The sequence below is a fragment of the Orbicella faveolata genome, unplaced genomic scaffold (assembly GCF_042242905.1).
Source record: "Orbicella faveolata isolate gen_17 unplaced genomic scaffold, um_ofav_v1 contig_46, whole genome shotgun sequence".
Classification (NCBI taxonomy): Eukaryota; Metazoa; Cnidaria; class Anthozoa; order Scleractinia; family Merulinidae; genus Orbicella; species Orbicella faveolata.
Window position 1 is genome coordinate 16,207,563 of NW_028301576.1, and position 17,914 is coordinate 16,225,476.

At 38.9% G+C, this 17,914-nt stretch overlaps 1 protein-coding gene across 1 annotated transcript; it reads right to left on the bottom strand.

Annotated features, from left to right (window-relative positions):
• Positions 1-345: 345 nt before the first annotated feature.
• LOC110040304 (TBC1 domain family member 9-like) lies at positions 346-17,914 on the bottom strand. Its single transcript, XM_089276625.1, has 25 exons — positions 17,738-17,914; positions 17,494-17,605; positions 17,311-17,362; positions 16,517-16,594; positions 14,911-15,090; positions 14,185-14,318; positions 13,470-13,535; positions 13,229-13,305; positions 12,523-12,576; positions 11,752-11,829; positions 10,963-11,095; positions 10,323-10,433; positions 9,404-9,489; positions 9,100-9,267; positions 8,681-8,789; positions 8,083-8,177; positions 7,450-7,544; positions 6,796-6,942; positions 5,481-5,592; positions 4,897-4,957; positions 4,145-4,423; positions 3,607-3,708; positions 3,209-3,385; positions 2,727-3,086; positions 346-2,507 (listed from the first exon to the last, which is right to left on the bottom strand). The coding sequence occupies exons 1-25, from the start codon at positions 17,779-17,781 to the stop codon at positions 1,566-1,568; spliced, it is 3,852 nt and encodes a 1,283-aa protein (XP_089132751.1). The 5' UTR covers positions 17,782-17,914; the 3' UTR covers positions 346-1,565.

The following is a 17,914-nucleotide window of genomic DNA, read 5'->3' on the forward strand; positions in this document are numbered from 1 at the left end:
GAGCCGAAGTGTCAATTTGAGAAGTAGTTGTCGCCACGGCGAAAATAAAATTTAGCTTAGAAAATTTAGAAAATTTAGCTTGGAAAGGGCGTACCCGAGATCATATAACCAGGCTTTAACAGACCAAGTAAAAATATCCTTAGGGATTTCCGTGAAGACAACTGGGACAAGGCAAAGTTCAGGGGGAGATTTTTGTCATATCTATTGCCGTTAAATTTCGCCTCGAGCTTATTATCCTAACCGGTCTCTGAAGAAAGCCGAAGGTCAAATGCCACTCAAATATGCGTTCGAAGACACAAAACTGAATTTCAAGCTTTAATAAAAACAGCCATACAATCCAAAGCGTAAGTCTTTAAAGTTTTATTCTTCAATTACAGATCAATAAAGTTCAATTCAACCTATTGAATCCACCCTTTAAAAAACAAACCCTTTTAAAAATATAACTGAAGCAACCATAAGTGGAAATAAACCGCAGATGAAAATAATATTTAACTTATAATTTGAAGACCTCTCTCTCGTCCTACATGTTTTCCCATTTACTTTGTACAGTGATTATAAATTACAATGTATCTATATCTCTATCCATTTCACTCTTTATAATTCAACAAAGTTCAACTTGCTATAAGTCGTTGACACGTTCCATCTTCACTTTGAGTACTTAAGAAGTTCAAGGAAATTTTTTGAACGTAAAACAAAGTATAAGTTCTACGTTCGAAATCTGTCTTAAGAAAGAACGTATAACATTTCTGAAAAGTTACCTTATTTGTTTCGTTATGGTCATTTCAACTCTTTGGTCCCAGGTTCCAGGCGTTCTCGGCTGAAGAGAGACTGGAATCTATAGTCGTCACTGGATAGTACCTGAAGAGAACGCCCGAGCACTGGGCTGAGATGGAACGACTTCCGGAAACCAGCCGCTTATATAAACTAGATTTCCGCTGCTCTCTCGAGACCGGTTCCAGAAGCGAGGGCTCCTTTACCCGAAAAGCAGCTGGTAATCGAGTCTAATAACATTTACTTAACCCGCGAATGAAAACAAATATGATTTGAGCCCCGCTACCCATGCCCTAACATGCTACCCATAAAAACAAGCTAGTTTCTACACATTTGACCTGTCTCAACGTGCAGATAGGTTTACGCAGATGACAAATCCTTGTCGAGAAAAAAAATTAACTGTACAATAAAATGAACAAAATAATTTTATCTAATTTACCTCTGGATATGCAGAACCCACACACCTCATCAGAGCCTATTGTTTCATTCGCTTCCTGTTTCATTGTGTTCGTTGTTAGGTCTATTGTTTTCCCAGCCAGTCCTGTTAAGCCCTCTGAGAGGTGCATGGCGCCTCTGGATATGGCTGTCCACTTTTTCAACAACCAGGCACTGAATGCATGCTATTTTACCCTTAAAGCCAAGATGTCAACACAATGATTCTCGTTGAAGGTCTTAGTACATTTCACATAGCACTAGTTGGAAGAATCTGAGTTAACGTTCAGCAATTCACTTCAATATCTTAAGACAAACTGTGCATTTATCAATATCATTGCTGGTGCACTTTACAAGGCTATCTACTCGGCAGAATTCAAATTTGTCCTTGACGCATTTCTGAAGCTTCCAATGCCTTCTGTTTTCATTTTCTTCAGACGCTGAATGACGTCAACAGTCTCGTCGAAGTAGTGAACCAGGTAAGGTTCAGTTGACATGGACGCCAGAAACTGTTCAAAACAAATTGACCAATCAAGGTCTAGAGCACCAGATGAAGGTCTTTCGTTTGATTGGTCGGTATCTAACGCCCTCGATGGAAGTCTGTCATTTGATTGGTCAATATCTGATGACCCGGATGAATGTCTAACGTGCGATTGGGTTGTATGGAATGTCCCGGATGAAGGGCCTTCGTTTGATTGGCTGTTGCGTTTGTTAAGACCTTCTGAAGGTTGTTGGCCTTGTTTGACAACTAGTAAGCGTGAATTGTAATCCTTTTGATCGACGGTTTTACTTTCAGCGGCAACCAGAGGATCCCCGAGACTCAATTTATTATAAACTTTATCTAAGGTATCCTGTGTGTTGGTCTCACACACCACTGGTTCTGGTGTGCTAAACCCCTCATCACTCCCCACGAGAACAAAATCGTCTCCTGTCGAGCTCCTTACGGGACTACTGAGAGAAGATTCACTGCTCCTCGCAGCGTCCATCAGTGCTTCCTTCATTAGCGTCGACGATTCAAGCTCAGACGTGACGGTTACCTCACTGGGCCCAGTTAACAAATCTACAGTACTAGCCGAAGACGACTCAAGTTCAGCTACATGAAGTGGGTCCATGAACTGGTCCAAGTCGACGCCCTTTGACTGCTGACCAGTCGTAATTTCTACATTAGTGTCCAACTCTCCTCCGAATTCACCCAGCTTTAGAAGCATGTTTCCTACTGAGGCGATGGCTTGGTACATCTCCTGTTCATTTGGCAGTTCCCGGAACACCGAGTACATTGTCTTCCACAACTGAATAAAATGTCCCTACAAATGAAATTATACTTCAAAAGGACGCACTTTTGTGGCAAACAAATCAACTCTGGCTAGTGAGTGAATATCTGAGAAGGGAAGTATGTAATCGTCCTAAATTGATTTGCACAGCTTTCTTCTTTTTCAGGTGTGATTAAAGCAAGTAAATCAATAAAAAGGTCGCCTGCAAGGTTATTTCAGCAGGTTAGGTTTGCATTAGTGGTTTAGCATTACCTGACTCATGGGCGGAATCTCCGAGGCCGTAACCCTCTTAACATTGTCTTCATCCGTTCTCGTCGTCTCTCCTTCGTTAGTTCTTGGTGATATGCACACGGCTACCTGATCACGTGACTGCCCCTGATCACGTGCCTGTGACGCCGAGACCTCTATGCTTCCACTCTCTGTCAGCTCCACGCAGCTGTCTACGGACTCCTCATCACTGAGCTCTTCTGCCGCCTCGTCACACAGGGCTGGAGGCACGTGCATCCGATACATAAACTGCATGCGATCTTGGAGTTCACCCTTGCAAATGATGCCCAGGCCTCGCGCAAACTCGCGGAAGGTAATCAGGCCGTCTTCGTCATCATCGATAACCTATACGTCATATTGTTGAATCGTGTGAGCGAGGAAGACATTACACTCGGCAAATTAGCTCGTAGATTTGCTTGTTTACAAAGTTGATAGGGCTTTACAGTCATAATATACTACTCACTAACCTTGAATGCCCTTTCGGCCAAGGTGGGCCCAATCTCCCCAGTCCCCCAGTTTGTAAGGAATTCAAAGAGAGGCTTGAACCTCTCGTAGTCAATACACTGGTTCTGTACGAGAGGAAACTGAGGCGGAGTATCCTTGATGTCTGGGTTGCCATGGTTACGAGTTAAAATATGTCCTTCCTAGTGAACAAAAGGCACAAGTATGAAGATGAAAGGAAGATTAACAGCCGCGGGAAATTGATTAAAATATGTCAAAGTTACTTTTAGTCCGTTTTTCAAAAGAACACCTTAGGTAGGCATATCGTGTTTACACACAACAGCAACTCTTTATTACCTTAACCTGTAGTAAAGAAGTCTTCTTTATCATGCATTAAATACAAGTTTACATTCCAAGGACATACCTTGAATACAGCATATAACTGCTCTAGCTCTTTCTGATCAAACAGACAGGCTTCTACTCCTATGGATCTCACAGCATTCCTCCTCACGCTATCCTCCAGTCCCTTGTCAGTCAAAAAAAAAACATCACTGATGAAACATTTGCTTTTCACTTACATGCGCACATTGAACAACTTGCCACAGTTTTCTACAAAACAGTAAGGTAAAATTTTACGATCTTTGCCGTTATCGCCAGACATGACATTTTCGACAAAAACTGAGTTTAGCAGATGCACAACGTATGCCACCCATGAACTAGGCTCAATTTCCGTCACTCTCTCGCGTCCGGTTCCCGAGGGTCCGGGCTCATTTTCCCGAACAGCGGCTAGGACTCGAGCATATCTATAAACCTAATCTTTCTGTAACTCAGTGGTTAGAGCATCTGACGAAAGTATGGCAGGTCTTGAGTTTGACTCTCACTGGCAATTAGGAATTCTTTCGTTGCAGTCCCATGATCATGATAAACCGAGTGCTTTTTCAAACCAAGATGCGCTGCCGTACCTGGACAACTTTTAGTCTCTGCGCATTTCTCATGGAGTCAATTGTCTCCGCCGTGATGAAGCCAAATTTCTGGTATGATTCCAGGATGAGATTTGCCACATCAACCGTGCTCTGGCTTCTGTTGTTAACTCCTTGGCTACTAGATAGCATGGTTGCATCTCTGTTAGTCACGTGCTCCAGGTAGTTTCCTAATACGGTCATTGCCTCGCCATCATCTTGAACAGCTAAAAGTTTGTTCCTGTTGGCATCGAGCGTGGCCAAAGCAATCTGAAACAGCACCTGAAAAAGATGTTACATGAGGATCAGAATTCATACCTCCGGGCAAAACTGACACCACAAAGCCTTTCCTTTGGGGGACCTAACAAAATGTTAAGCTTTGACGCTGCTTGCCAGGCACTCCCTTATGGGAAGATCAAATGGGATCAACCTATCGGTAGATCACAAGTCTAGTGTACTCACAGGGCAAAACCCAACAGCCAACATGGTGATTTCAGAACACGAAGCGACCGACTAGGACCTCACCCCGTTTCATTATTTCAAGCGACCCAAGAACCCGCGACGAGGAAGCTTGTATGCCCTCATCGCTATAATCAAAGGTTAAGTGAATTTGACAGGTTACCCAAGTGAAGATCCTGACTCGATAACCGGCCTTAATACTTAGTTTATATGATGCTGTTATAACACATGTCTACAATGAATATTGTTTAAATAAAAAAATGTATATATCTATACATAGTGCTCTTCGTTTTTACCTTTGCACCATCGTAGAAAAAACAATCTATGATGCTGACAGCACTAGAAAACGGCATCACACTGTCATAAAGAAAAACAGGAACAAGTGTTAACATTAAACATTGGCAGATATAAGCTAAAATTAAACAAAATGAAACAAAATTAATGTCAAACACAACTGGAAATACACTGATCTGTATTGTTAACTGTGGTGTCTGACCAAGTTTCACGCAAAATATCAAAAACACGACAAAGTGTTTCGTAATTTTTTTTTTAAATACGGAGAAGAGGGTTGAAAATACGACGCGTAAGTAAGCACAGTAAGTTGGACAAGCCCTTGAGGTGTTTGGAAATTTGATGAAACACTGTGACACGTTCTTGATATATCTTCTCAATTGAAGCTAAAACTGAGGAGAAAAGGAGAGAAATAACGGTGACGTTTAATATCTCCTTTTTGAAAAACTTAATGAATTATTGACAAGTTTGGAAAATAATAATCCTGTATGACAGGGACCAAAAATTGCAATTTATAAACATTCTATACCAAGAAATAATATTTTCAGGCGTATAATACAAGAGTATAACACGGCAGACGTGCAATTACCTGAGGAAGAGAGTTAAAAACCAGGACAATGATATCATGTTAAGTATTCCAAGTTCCATCAGGTGATCATAGAGCTCAGGTAAGTGATCACGAGTAAGGTCCTCAAAAACACCTAAAACAGGACAAGTGAAAAAAGAAAGGTTCAAGAAACTAATGTTTCCATCAAAAGCGCTTTCTTAAGGAGAAAAAAAACATCACCACCAAAACTACAATAGCCTAATTTCAACTACACTATATCGATATCCTGTAATGCTTTAATAGCTGTTCTACTATAATTTCATATTTATTACAAAAACTTTGTTCATATAAAGTAACAACCTTAAAATAGGATCCACTTTCATTCCAAGAGACATTAGATTTGTTTAATTTTAGTCAAGTTTATAGTCATTCGTTTGCGGCAAGATTTATGATATAATCTGGAAAACTCTTAAGCTCTGCATGGCTAACACAGGCTCTATTATCAGCCGCTGTTTCGGGACATGAGCCCGTGCTCTTTCCCCGAAAAGAGGGAAGGAACGCGGCCGGACGCGAGAGAGCGGTGGAACTCAAACCTATGGCTAACACAGCGTGGCAAAACACGGTCGATTAAAATCGTATATTACAAGAAGGATTTTCCTTAAGGCGGGGGTTAACATGAAGGCCATATTTTTGCTGGGTATTATGGTTTGAATGCAAATATCTCGTTCACGTTTCAAGCAGTGAAAAATCTCTCTGCTCATTTCACATAGCCACATGTTGGGCTGTTTTGCAAATTTTTTGGTGATTTTTGGGTATATTTGGGGATAAACAGTTTTTCTCAAAGGATTAGTAAAATTTATGGAAATATGAAATTTTGAAGATTTGATGTTGTTTTAAAATTAGAATTTGAAGTTAGAAATTGGTAGACGTACACCAAACAGTTGCCCACCAACCCGGGGAGCCATTTTGGGGGCAATCAACTGTCTGGTGGTGTTCCAAACCCCTTTTTATCCCTCTTTAAACTTCCTAAAATTTCACTTAAATTCATGTGTACCCCCGCCTTAAAGGGCTCCACTGATTACGCATTAGTAGATCCAAAGGTGTCCAAAAGGAAGTGGGTGGTCCAAAAGGTAGTGACGTGAAGAGGGCCAAAGGACGGATGGTGGGTGGGTGGGTGGGTGGGGGGGGGGGTATGATGAAATTTTCAGTCAATGGATATAATAGTTTTAGGGGAAGAGTTCCTCGGTCCCTCTCTTAATTCTGTCACAGATACATATTGATATCATAAAGAAAGTGATTAAAATGTTTTAGGATTAAAAACTACGTACGGTAATGAAGTACAAACAGAGGCACTTACCCTGATCAACAAGCGCTCCAACCACTCTTGTATTGTAATAATCTGGTAAGAGACGTTCACAGACCGCCACTAACAACCAGAAGGCTTCCTCTTCAGTGCAGTACAACAACAGTACTGAGGCAACAATGTTCATAGCTTGACAATACCCTATCGAATACACAACAAACAGGATTGTTTAAATAGCCATACAAAAATAAAATTAAACCTTTTTAGGCAGTGATCGTCAGTATCTAATTGAGTGGCCACTGGATGGAGGAGACCTCACTAAGGTTTAAGACTATCACCAGTCTTAGACCAGGCATTGGGATATAGAAGTTAGTTTAACCTCACCTACCACCTACCATTAACCTACCATTGCTGGTAACTGACCTGTGAGGCACAGTCTCTTCAAGGGTAGAGCTGCGGTCAATCGGAATCAATAGACTGTTGTATGTGAAGTGCTAGAAGGAGAGTGCATGCACAAAAAAAACATGTTTCTCTTACAGATTTTACCCTGCTTCGACAGTGTTGAAACGTTTATCAAAGTACAGAAGGTATTTTTCCTTTGTCAGACTAGAGCAAATTAAAGGCCACCTTATTTCGTCCTAAGCCACCAAGAATTCCAGGAGTTAATGTTAAGGCCAGGGGCCAAAATAATGTTACCGCAACACAAACCTATGCTGGGATTCCTCCAGGCGTAAGATGTCAGCACCCTTCGTAGAGCGGCTATCCCTACTTCAGACTGAAAGGCAGGGTGTTCAGGAAGCGACCTGTTACAACAGAATGGCCAAACATCAAATCAAAATCACTGACTGAGACTAACAAAATCATGAAAAAATCACATCACATGCCTCTTTACCACCTTCTCTACATTTTTAGTCCTAAGGGGTGGGGAAGCAAATTATGCTTAACGTTTCAAGTTCATAGAGGAAGTATTTTTTTTTCATTTTGCATGGAAAAAACCAAACTGGACCTTGACATCGTACAGCTCAAATAAAACTTAACACAAAGCACTGATCATGAGGCAGACTTCAAAAATGTATCACTCATTGCTCCTTGTGATAATTATCTCGTTTACATATAGATATAAATTTTATCTCGTTTTATCTCGTTTACATATAGATATAAATTTTTTTTAGATATCTTTTAACCTTTTTACAATTGTAAATTTAGTTAGCATCGGGCAGGCGAAGAGCCACCCTGTGGATATACTGCCTGAAATGCCATTATTATTATTATTATTATTATTATTATTATTATTATTATTATTATTATTATTATTATTATTATAATACATGTAGAACTCACCTATGAAGGTCCCTCTCAATTTCCTCCGTTGCCAAGGTGATTTTTCCTTCACACTGATTGACAAGTGTTGCATAGTAACCAGGATGAGTCTGAATCTGTTAGAATAAAATCAACTCTGATGTCATTATAAATTCAAAACTTAATCAGAGTGTTTCAACAAACTGCAGATTAAACCTCAATTTAGAAAATGTTGACCTCTTATGTGTACAGTGGCTCACTGACTGGATTCACAATTTCGTAATCATTGCTCACAAGCAAAAGCACACACTTAGCTGTAAGCTGTTTTCTTCGTGGACAAGACTTGGTACTGGGAAATAAATGCATGTCTGGCTACACAAAGTTTGTTTTTTCTAATATGTTTTCATAGCAGGGCCAAGATGAAACCTTAACTGTATAGTGGGATCTATCTATGACTTTTTGGGAGTCAAAATTACTGATACAGTACTAATGATAGACCAAGAAAATTGGTTTAATTCCACATCTTCATTAAATTATGTTTGTTTACATTACATGTGTCAAGCATGGAAGGACTTTAAAAAAGGTAAATATTCTGAAGAAATTCACATTATGTCTTGTCTATATCTGTTGGGCTAGTCACCTGATTAACAGCACCAGAGAATATGAGCCACACTTCTGCTCTCAAACTATCAGGGACTCCTTTGAGTATCAGATCATGAGTCTTGACAGTACGATACATACAAACGCCCCTAGGAGATGCAAAAACAAGAACCACAAGTTAAATACAGATGACACTCATCACCCTGCTTATGGACACCTACTGTACATGTAGGTGGACAACTCTGCTAAGTGGACACCTAGCCATGGTCCCAATCACATACAAAAACAACATTTTTGTTTACCTGTAAGTGGAGACCCATTCTATGTGAGTCATCATTGGTCCTAGCCACAACCAACCACTACATTTTTAACCTCCCATTAACTGGACACCTTTCCAATGTTTTCTGCTACCCAATTAGCTCAGTTGACAGCTGATTACAAAGCCTATGCTTATCTTACCTTCCATACTCAGCAAAATGCAGTCGCCACAAATGCTCTTTGACAGTCTCCTTAGCATTGATGTGATCAGCAGGGGTGCTTGAGAACACTGTGGTAAGTGGAGGCTGGAATGTTGGTTTCTTTGTGTTAGGGCTGGTACTGAACATCCATCCCCCTTTGTCATTTGATCTAAGTAAAAATTAATTCCAACCAGAAACACAAGATATAAATCTGGAAAATCTTAATGTTGGACTCCATGTTTTTACTGCAAAAATAAGTACTTTACACCACCTGAAAACTTGAAGAATCTCAAAGTTCAACTCACTTTGGCTCAGGAGTTTTTGCCAGGAAGTCAGATATAAGTCTTGTTAAGTAGTCACGGTCTCGTAGAGAGGCAAACAGAAAGCTGGCCTAACAAACAGAAAACAAAGAGCTACATGTGTGTGTTTCACTTTTCCACTCTGGCAAGAGGATTAGAAATAAACTCTGTTTTCTATTTTTTTTATGACTCCTATGTAAAATTAATGTTTGTGAGAGTTTAAATTAAAATTAAATTGAATTGAATTGAAAAATTGAAGGCTTTGCAGGATTTGTAAGGATCAGACATATGATTTCAAGTCATACAGTTAAGTCTCTCCTTACAGAAAGTCCACATACTGTACAAGCCAAGGGGTCCATCAGGCCAGAGCTCATCCCGGTATCTTATCTGAAGCATGAAGTGACTAGGCATACCTCTAATCCTCACTGGATGGGATGCTAGTCCATCACAGGGTTACCCCCAGCATTTAATTTGCTGGTACTCATTTATACACCTGGGTGGAGAGGCACTGTGAGAGTAAAGTGTCTTGCCCAAGAACACAACACAATGTCTCTGGCCAGGGATTGAACCTAGACCACTCGCTCTGGAGACGAATGCACTAACCAGAGAAGCCACTGCGCCTCCCACTCTCTCCTTTCCATATTATGGACAGTTACGCTATCAGTCACAGAGAAACCAGGATTCATATCGTCTCTTCCTCTAAAAGTTATAAGGCTACGTCTGTCATAAGGACACTCAGATCTGCCCCCTTGATACATAACTACATGCATACCATTGATGCTTGTAGCGGTCTAGTCATTAAATTTTTCTACGGTGGCATACAATAGACATCTTTAGGAAGGTGGAGTGTTTTGGTGCCCATTTTTCAGATCAATAAACCTACACACTTACAGGTGTAATGCTTGTGACACAAGCAGACACTCACCTTTGATTTGGCTGTGATGTGAACTGCATTTGGTATTATAGCTGAAGTTTCCACTTTTTCTACAAGAGTAATTTCCCGCATTGGAATCACCACCGATAACAGCTGTCTAACCTGAAAAAACGATGACAAGACTTTACATCTATAAGTAGAATGATATGGGAAGAAAGAGGAGTAAATGTGACTTTTGTGTTGCTCTTTTGCTTTTGACAAATGGACTTGTTTGCTTGCACATGCCTAGGAATGCTGCTTTTCTACATCAACCCTACTATATAAGATTATGCTGAAGAATTAGGCCAGAATTAAGTACTGACAGCTGCTTAGCTCTTCGGCTGTTGGAGAACTCGGCGCTAGATTTTCGAACATCTTGGTAAACATCGTAAGTTAGCCCAGTTTAAGCCTTTCTGTACACTATTTCTAAATGCAAAGCCAATAGTAATAGTTATAATAACTTTATTTATGTGTCAATACGATGTAGCACAGCTGGTAATTGGGGACATCTAAATGAGTTAGCATTGTAAATTAAAATGTTATTTGTCCATCAGGACAGTGATAAATAAAACCCACATGGTTTTGTGGATCGCACTGTAATATTTTGACCATCCATGCTAAATTACTGCAATGAACGGATACTCTCTCTCACCTTACTGCTAAAGCAAAGGTAATTTGGAGAACAGTACAGTGTTCCCCATTCATGGGCTTTTTCATGAGGACTCCACAAGGTGCATTCACAATGGCCATCAAGTTTCTCTTCTACTGGCAAGCGAAACAGGTTTCTGAGGGTAAAATGTATAGTTACGGTAAAATTATAGCTAATTCACAATCAGGGAATTAGTGCGTGCATTACATGAAACAGTGGCAATTTTTGTTTCAAATTGGATAGCAAAATACTAGCATCCTCAATTGGTACACATAACATGGTCCAGGTAGCCAAATTTTAGCCCAGCACTCCTTCTGAGGTAACACTCTCAGTTAAATGTTTAGGACTGACTTGTAAAGATGAAGCATTTACACAGAAGACATGTCACATAAGTGACAAAAGGTGTCTCAAATTCCATGTGGGGTCTTGAAATTAATAAGAAAACATTCTCTGGTAGATACAACAGGCATACAACTCACAAGTTTATATACCAGGCGGTCAGCTCTGATCAAAGGATAAACAGTCAGCATGAGTCTTTAAAAAACATGCCAGGTCAAGATAACACTTTTATGTTTAAAACCTCCCATGGTGAGTGGATCTACTAAATCGTTATTAGCAAATACATAGTAAGTCAGTTTATTCCTGGATTTATAAGTCAGACTGCCTTAATACTCTTAACTGAGAGAAACTTGACATGAATCAATGTGACATAATTTGATTCTCTCCTTCTGCAACAATCTGCTTTTTAAATAGAATAAGGTAGGTAACATGTAGGTTTATAAGCCACCTAACCTGTAGAATTCACTCTGAGCTCGAGCATCCAAGTCTCTCTTCAGTGATGGGACCTTCTTCACTTGCTTGCCTCTGTTTCTATGATTTCAAGCAAACACCTCATTTTTACTTATAGTATAAGTTAACAACAATGGAGAATTTCTTATCAGGTAGCATTAATGCATGTATCAAGTATATTATCCTGAAGTCTGAAGGTAAGTCCAAATCAGAGGATATATGGATTATATTTGACCAACTGTGAGGTCAAAATGGTCAGATATTGGCCAAGTTCTTTTTTTCCCTGTTATGAGAGTCAAGGTCCATAAACCCGCAGAAAAGAATGAGGCCATTATCCTCCCATCTTGATCACACAAGCTTGGCCAATAAAGGATTTACTGTATGCCTTTCAGGAAAATTTTCTTGTGGTACACAGCGGACAGTCCTGAGTGGGCAGGATAGTGCCATCTTTCCCATTCGGGTAGCCAATCACAGCATAGGTTTTAGTTCATCTTGCTCATTCACAGAGCCAGGTATATACTAAAACTTGATAGTTCATCCATGCTGGCACTTATATGATTGAAGCTTCCGTTTCAATAGCATGAAGTGACTTAGAACTTTACTACAGTGGTCTAATGATTACTGTAATGGACTTTAGATTGAGCAATCTAGGATCAAGCTCTGGGTGTAGACAGGCTCTGTCACCAACAGCATCCTCAATTAGTAGAGGATCTTTACCCCTGCCCAGATAGTTTTGACACTTTAATAAAGGTATTGATTGATTGATTGACTCACTTTGTCAACAAAGGCAATGTTTTATCTTGTTCATAGCCTTCTTCTGACAATAGCCTGGATGAAATAAAACAATAACAACATTGTAACTCATGAGCAAGGAACTAAGTGATGCATGAACTGATCTTGAGCCAAACCCGACAATGGCTTAAGACTGTAACAAAAACACAGGAAAATTGGCGAGCCAAGGAGGACAACCAACTAGTTTCATGAGGGTTACTGGACTTGAGCTCCCTGGAAATTCCAGTTGTTTTACATTTTCTTGTAAAAGTTATGGTCTTTGAGACACCCCCCAACCCCTCAGAATTTCCAGTTAACCTTGTGGGGTGGGTACGGATATTATCCCAGCTGAAACTACACATCAATTTAATTACATATTAATCAATCAGGTTGAAAGAGGTCAAGGTTTAATCTACAGTTTGAGTATCCAACATGATTGATCAGCCCATAATGCATGTAAAAGCCTATAGCTACTGATAGTTATACCTGTGATATTTCTACTGATAATTTTAGCATTAAACTTGATTATTTGTTGTCAAGCTTGGATATAATTTGCATCATTAAAGAAAACAAACATTAGAAATGCACGTAGGAATTGTTTATTAATAAGTGTTTTTGTTTATGTTTGACAACAACAAGTTTGATGTCCAGCGTTATTCATAAGTGAGTTGATCACCAAATCACACTATTAAATAAGAACAATTCTTACTGTCGCATGGCCAGGTTTGCAAGCTGCTCCATGAGACCAAAAGTTTCTGTTATGTGAAGCAACAGAGAGAAGCTGAACTGAAATAGAAACAGACACCAACAAGTGGTTTAGTAGTTCATTAGTATGACTGCAACTGAGGGCAGATTTAATGTTACCTCAGATCAAATCTGGGTTTTACCAACAGTCCACTGGTTAAGGTTGAATCATGTCCTGAAAACCTGAGAGAATAAGTTCCACTCACCTCTCCTTCTCTTGTTGTAACCTTGACTCCATCAGTAAACAAGACACTGCTACTCCTCTCAAGAGACTAAAAAGACATTCAATAAACACGCAGCATCAAAATTGTGTCACTCACTGTTTCTTAAGTTACCAAATAATGTCAACAGACTCTACAACTATTGACGGAGATTCCTGATTCCTCCTGATTCTGGCAAGTTAACTGGGAGCATTTGGTTGATAGCATAACAAAAGGCAAAGTGCACATGGATCAGGCCAAACTTCACCACACTACTAGAACTTATCCTGGTTTCTACAGCGTGAATCAACTTGGATATTTCTACTACTCACTGGATGATGAGATGCCAATTATCACAGAGTTAAACCCTAGCACATAATTTTGTGGTGTCTATCTATAGATCCTGATAGAAGCAAGTACTGAGGAGAAACAGTCCATCAAACTAGTCCATCACAGGTTACCCCCTTGAGCATTCTATCTGCTTTTATTTCATTTTTGCTTTATATTGTTTATTTTATGTTTTAGGAGTGGGGAGGAGCTGAGGGCACTGATGACCCTCATGGTATTGTGGTTCTGTTGTATTTAAATTATCCATCCTTGGCTATTCATTACATTGGTTGTTCAAAAAGGGTATAGAAGGTTAATTTCAAAAATAACATTCATTGCAAAGAGTTTATTCATGTACATGTAAAGTAAAGATTTTCTGTTGATCAATACATACCACTACATCAAGCCATCTGATGACAAGCCGTGCCTCTTTTCCCATCAAAAATGAGTAGAAACACATATAGTTAACTGATAAATACAACCAGCCTTGACGGGGAACTCTTCCTTTCCAGTAACTACAGGAGTAATCTGGAATAAAATTTAAAATTATAGTGAGCTGTGAAGGATGTTACATGAATACAATAACATATGCTAACTTAAAACATGGCAAAGCAAGATCTCACTGCATGTTCATTCGTCCAGCTGTGTCAGGCCACAATGCCCTTGACACATTAATAACACAGACAACCAGTCAACCATACTTTTTTGAGAGGTACAAGGAATTTAAACCCGTCTCTTGTGCATAATGTAAAGTGTTACTTTACGTCAAATATGGTGACTTGGATAGTCACACAAACCAGTCAAGTTGTATGAAAGAACGAACATCTGACAAGACCAATGTCATTGTCACTGAAACCTTGAAATTTTGTCTCTTCAAGTACATTGTACTGCTCTTGTCTGAATTTCCACTATAATTTTCCCAAAAACTTCACTTGCCTGAAGGGCAACTGACTGACAGGAGCCGCTAGCGTAACTGCAAAATCCACTAGACCTGGGGTATTGGACACCACTATCTTCACATGCTGAAGCAGGTGAAAATGACTTTCAGGCTAGTAAATCAGAGTTTTAGCTTGCCCAAAGGGAAGCTTGAAAACTTGAATATAAAGTACACATAACTTACAATTTACAAGTTTTTCATCCACTGGAATGTTAAAGATCCTGTGAAATCTTGTTGTTGCCGACTTGAATCTGTTGGTTTCTGTTTCAGCAACCATATCTTGATCTGCTACGACATTGGCCACAAGACTCTCAATCTTTGCTTTTACAAATTCTCTGATATCATCTTCACTTTCAATGGTCTCTGTGGTGCAAATATTAAACAAAATTAACCAACCCTGGTGAAGAAAAATGGTTATAACATATACATGAACTTCAAAATTTGAAAGTACAATTAGGAAAAAAATCACTTCTGGAGATTCTAAAAGAATTGCTAGAAAAATATATAGGTTCATTGTACTAATAATTAATTAATTCATTAATTACTATTAGGTACCTAAAAGGCAATGTTTGTAGTCCTTTTAAAAATTATTTTAATTTTTTAACCCACGATTTTAATACGAGGAACAGCGGGACCACCATTACTCTGCCGAAAGTGAAACTTGACTTTGCTTTTAAGAGTTTTTACTTTTTAGCACTTCAGCTTTTAATTCTTTACCTTTAAAAATCAAGCAAATTAGCAGTAGGGTACTATTCAGGGAGTCTTTAGATCAATTTTACGTATAGTGTAGTTAAGTCATTCTTAACTTATTTTAGTTTTTATCCTTATATTATGTTATTTAGACAGGACCCCTTTGATACACTGTAACAGTACTCTTGCACTGAAGGGCTATCCTGTATAAATATTTGTTATTATTATTATTATTATTATTTATTATTAGGTAATTAATTGTATCTATAACAAAATTCTTGATCGTGATTGGTTCTCTGCATGCCTATTTGTCACATAATCGGCACGCAATCACCTGGGTGTCCAATTACAGGTATCCAATTTAAACTTTTTGTAATTGGATACCTATAATTGGATACCCATGCGATTTTCCCGTTAATCACATTAATCTTCCTTCACAATGTTTCCTACAGTTTTTAACACTTATGAAAAGCGCTACAGACTTTTTTGCTCAAAAGAACTTCCCAAAAGACATTTTTAATTCCAAAATTTGTTATAGATATGATTAATTAGTAATTGGACCTTGTGTCATACAATTCAGGGAGTAATCGTGCTCATAATTTCAAATAGGCCTTGCGCTTCATGCTTGTCTGATTTTGAAATTACTTGCATGATTGCTCCCTGAATTGTACTCCACTCAGTCCAATTACTATTACTTATTAGTAATATATATTAATTAATTATTAGGATAACATGCTCTAGAGGTGGTGAATGGTCCTTCAAAAACCATGGGTCTAGCAAACTCGTTGAATTTCCTGGGTCTCACAGTCTCATTGGTTTAACCAGTTATGTATGTCTCTAAGTCTCAACTTTTTGAAAGGCTATGAATTTCAAAGCCTCAAAGTACTGATTTGTTTGTTTTTCTTTGGTAGAGTTATAAATGACATCTGAACCTAAACACTGGAGCTCACATTTAACACGTCTCAAAACTGAAGAAGTCAAAACGTCTTGCGCTTGCAAAAAAAATGCTAGTCATTCTCGCAGTCTTGCATCTACCATTCACCACTCCTTATCTCTAAAAGGTGCAAGCTTAGCTTATCTACATGCATTTGCCACTTACCTAATGTCTCCAACAAATATTTTTCCAACCATTTCCAGTCTGTCTCTATGTCATGGAATGATGCCGCATTTGCAATCACTAGAATACATAGCACAGGGAAATACATGAGTAAATTAAGAGGATCTGACATTTTAAACTAAGTGCCCCTTAGAGATCATCAACACAGAGAGTTCTCTCTTTTTTACTTTGCAAGACATGCAAACTTTCAAATCTCTACTTTTGCCAAACTTATGGCAAATTTGGTTGGACATTAGCTAGCATTTTTAGTAATATGCACACACAAATACGATGACTAATTTGGTAAACATACATGAAGTAAACATGCTGAGTTTGATTGAGCCAAGGTTCACATGCCGGCGAGAAGAAGTCGAGTCAAAATACCCATGGCATGACCAAAGGAGCCTGATGTGCCCCTGAAGTACACAGTACCACAATTTGGTATTTACTGTATCCAAATTCAGCCAAGTGACCATGATATTATAGCCATATCAGTCAGTGACACAGCTTCTGATTGGGTACCGTAAAGTAGAACATAGGCTGCTAAATCGACTAAGGGATATGATGAAGCATCATACTTTTCAAATCACTGCTCAGTTGTACTTCCTTGGAGTATAATTAGCTAATCATTTTTCAGTTGTGACTGTTAAGCCTGGCTATGTAGTATGGTAGAATGTCATGTTATAGAATCTGTTATGTACAAGTTTGTTTTAATTAACAAATAAAACTACTAATCACTTGAATAAATGATTCACTTTGAACAGTGCTTATAATGTTTAAAAATTACAAATACTTACCATAACTTATATCAGAGCTAGGCAGTTGTAGAAGTATGCGAAATGGTGCAGGCTAAACAGGAAATAAACTCCAAATGAACATCAAAACTTCAATAAGTAAAAAGCACAGATTATCAAACCGCTATTCATACAAGTCATGTGATCGTCATTAATTGTTATAGACAGAATTACACTTAAGCTTACCTTCGTATCTAAAACATTATCGAACGTTCCGATCAGAAGGGACGTCAATCCGCCCCCTCCGTGACCTTTCCTTCGCTGAAGTACAAAGTAAGGATTTGCTCGTTCGGTCACCCTACACAAATAAAAACATTGAATGAAATCTTTGAATATCTTTGTATACAGGCGAAACACGTTCAAACTTTGTGACAAGGTTGAGGTTAATAAAATTCTAATCGATCACTCTGACGGAGTCGTGTGTATTTACCAAAGCGCATTGGCTAAGAGAACTTCCTCTGGTTTTATCCACATCCTTATCAGGCGTTACGATTAAGCTTTAATAGAACAAAATAGGCCATTGCGCTCCATATTCTGTAGTGCTTTCCCACTTCATAACAAAGTTCTCTAGAGCCTGCTCGAGCCTGCTCCTTGTGATAAACTGCTG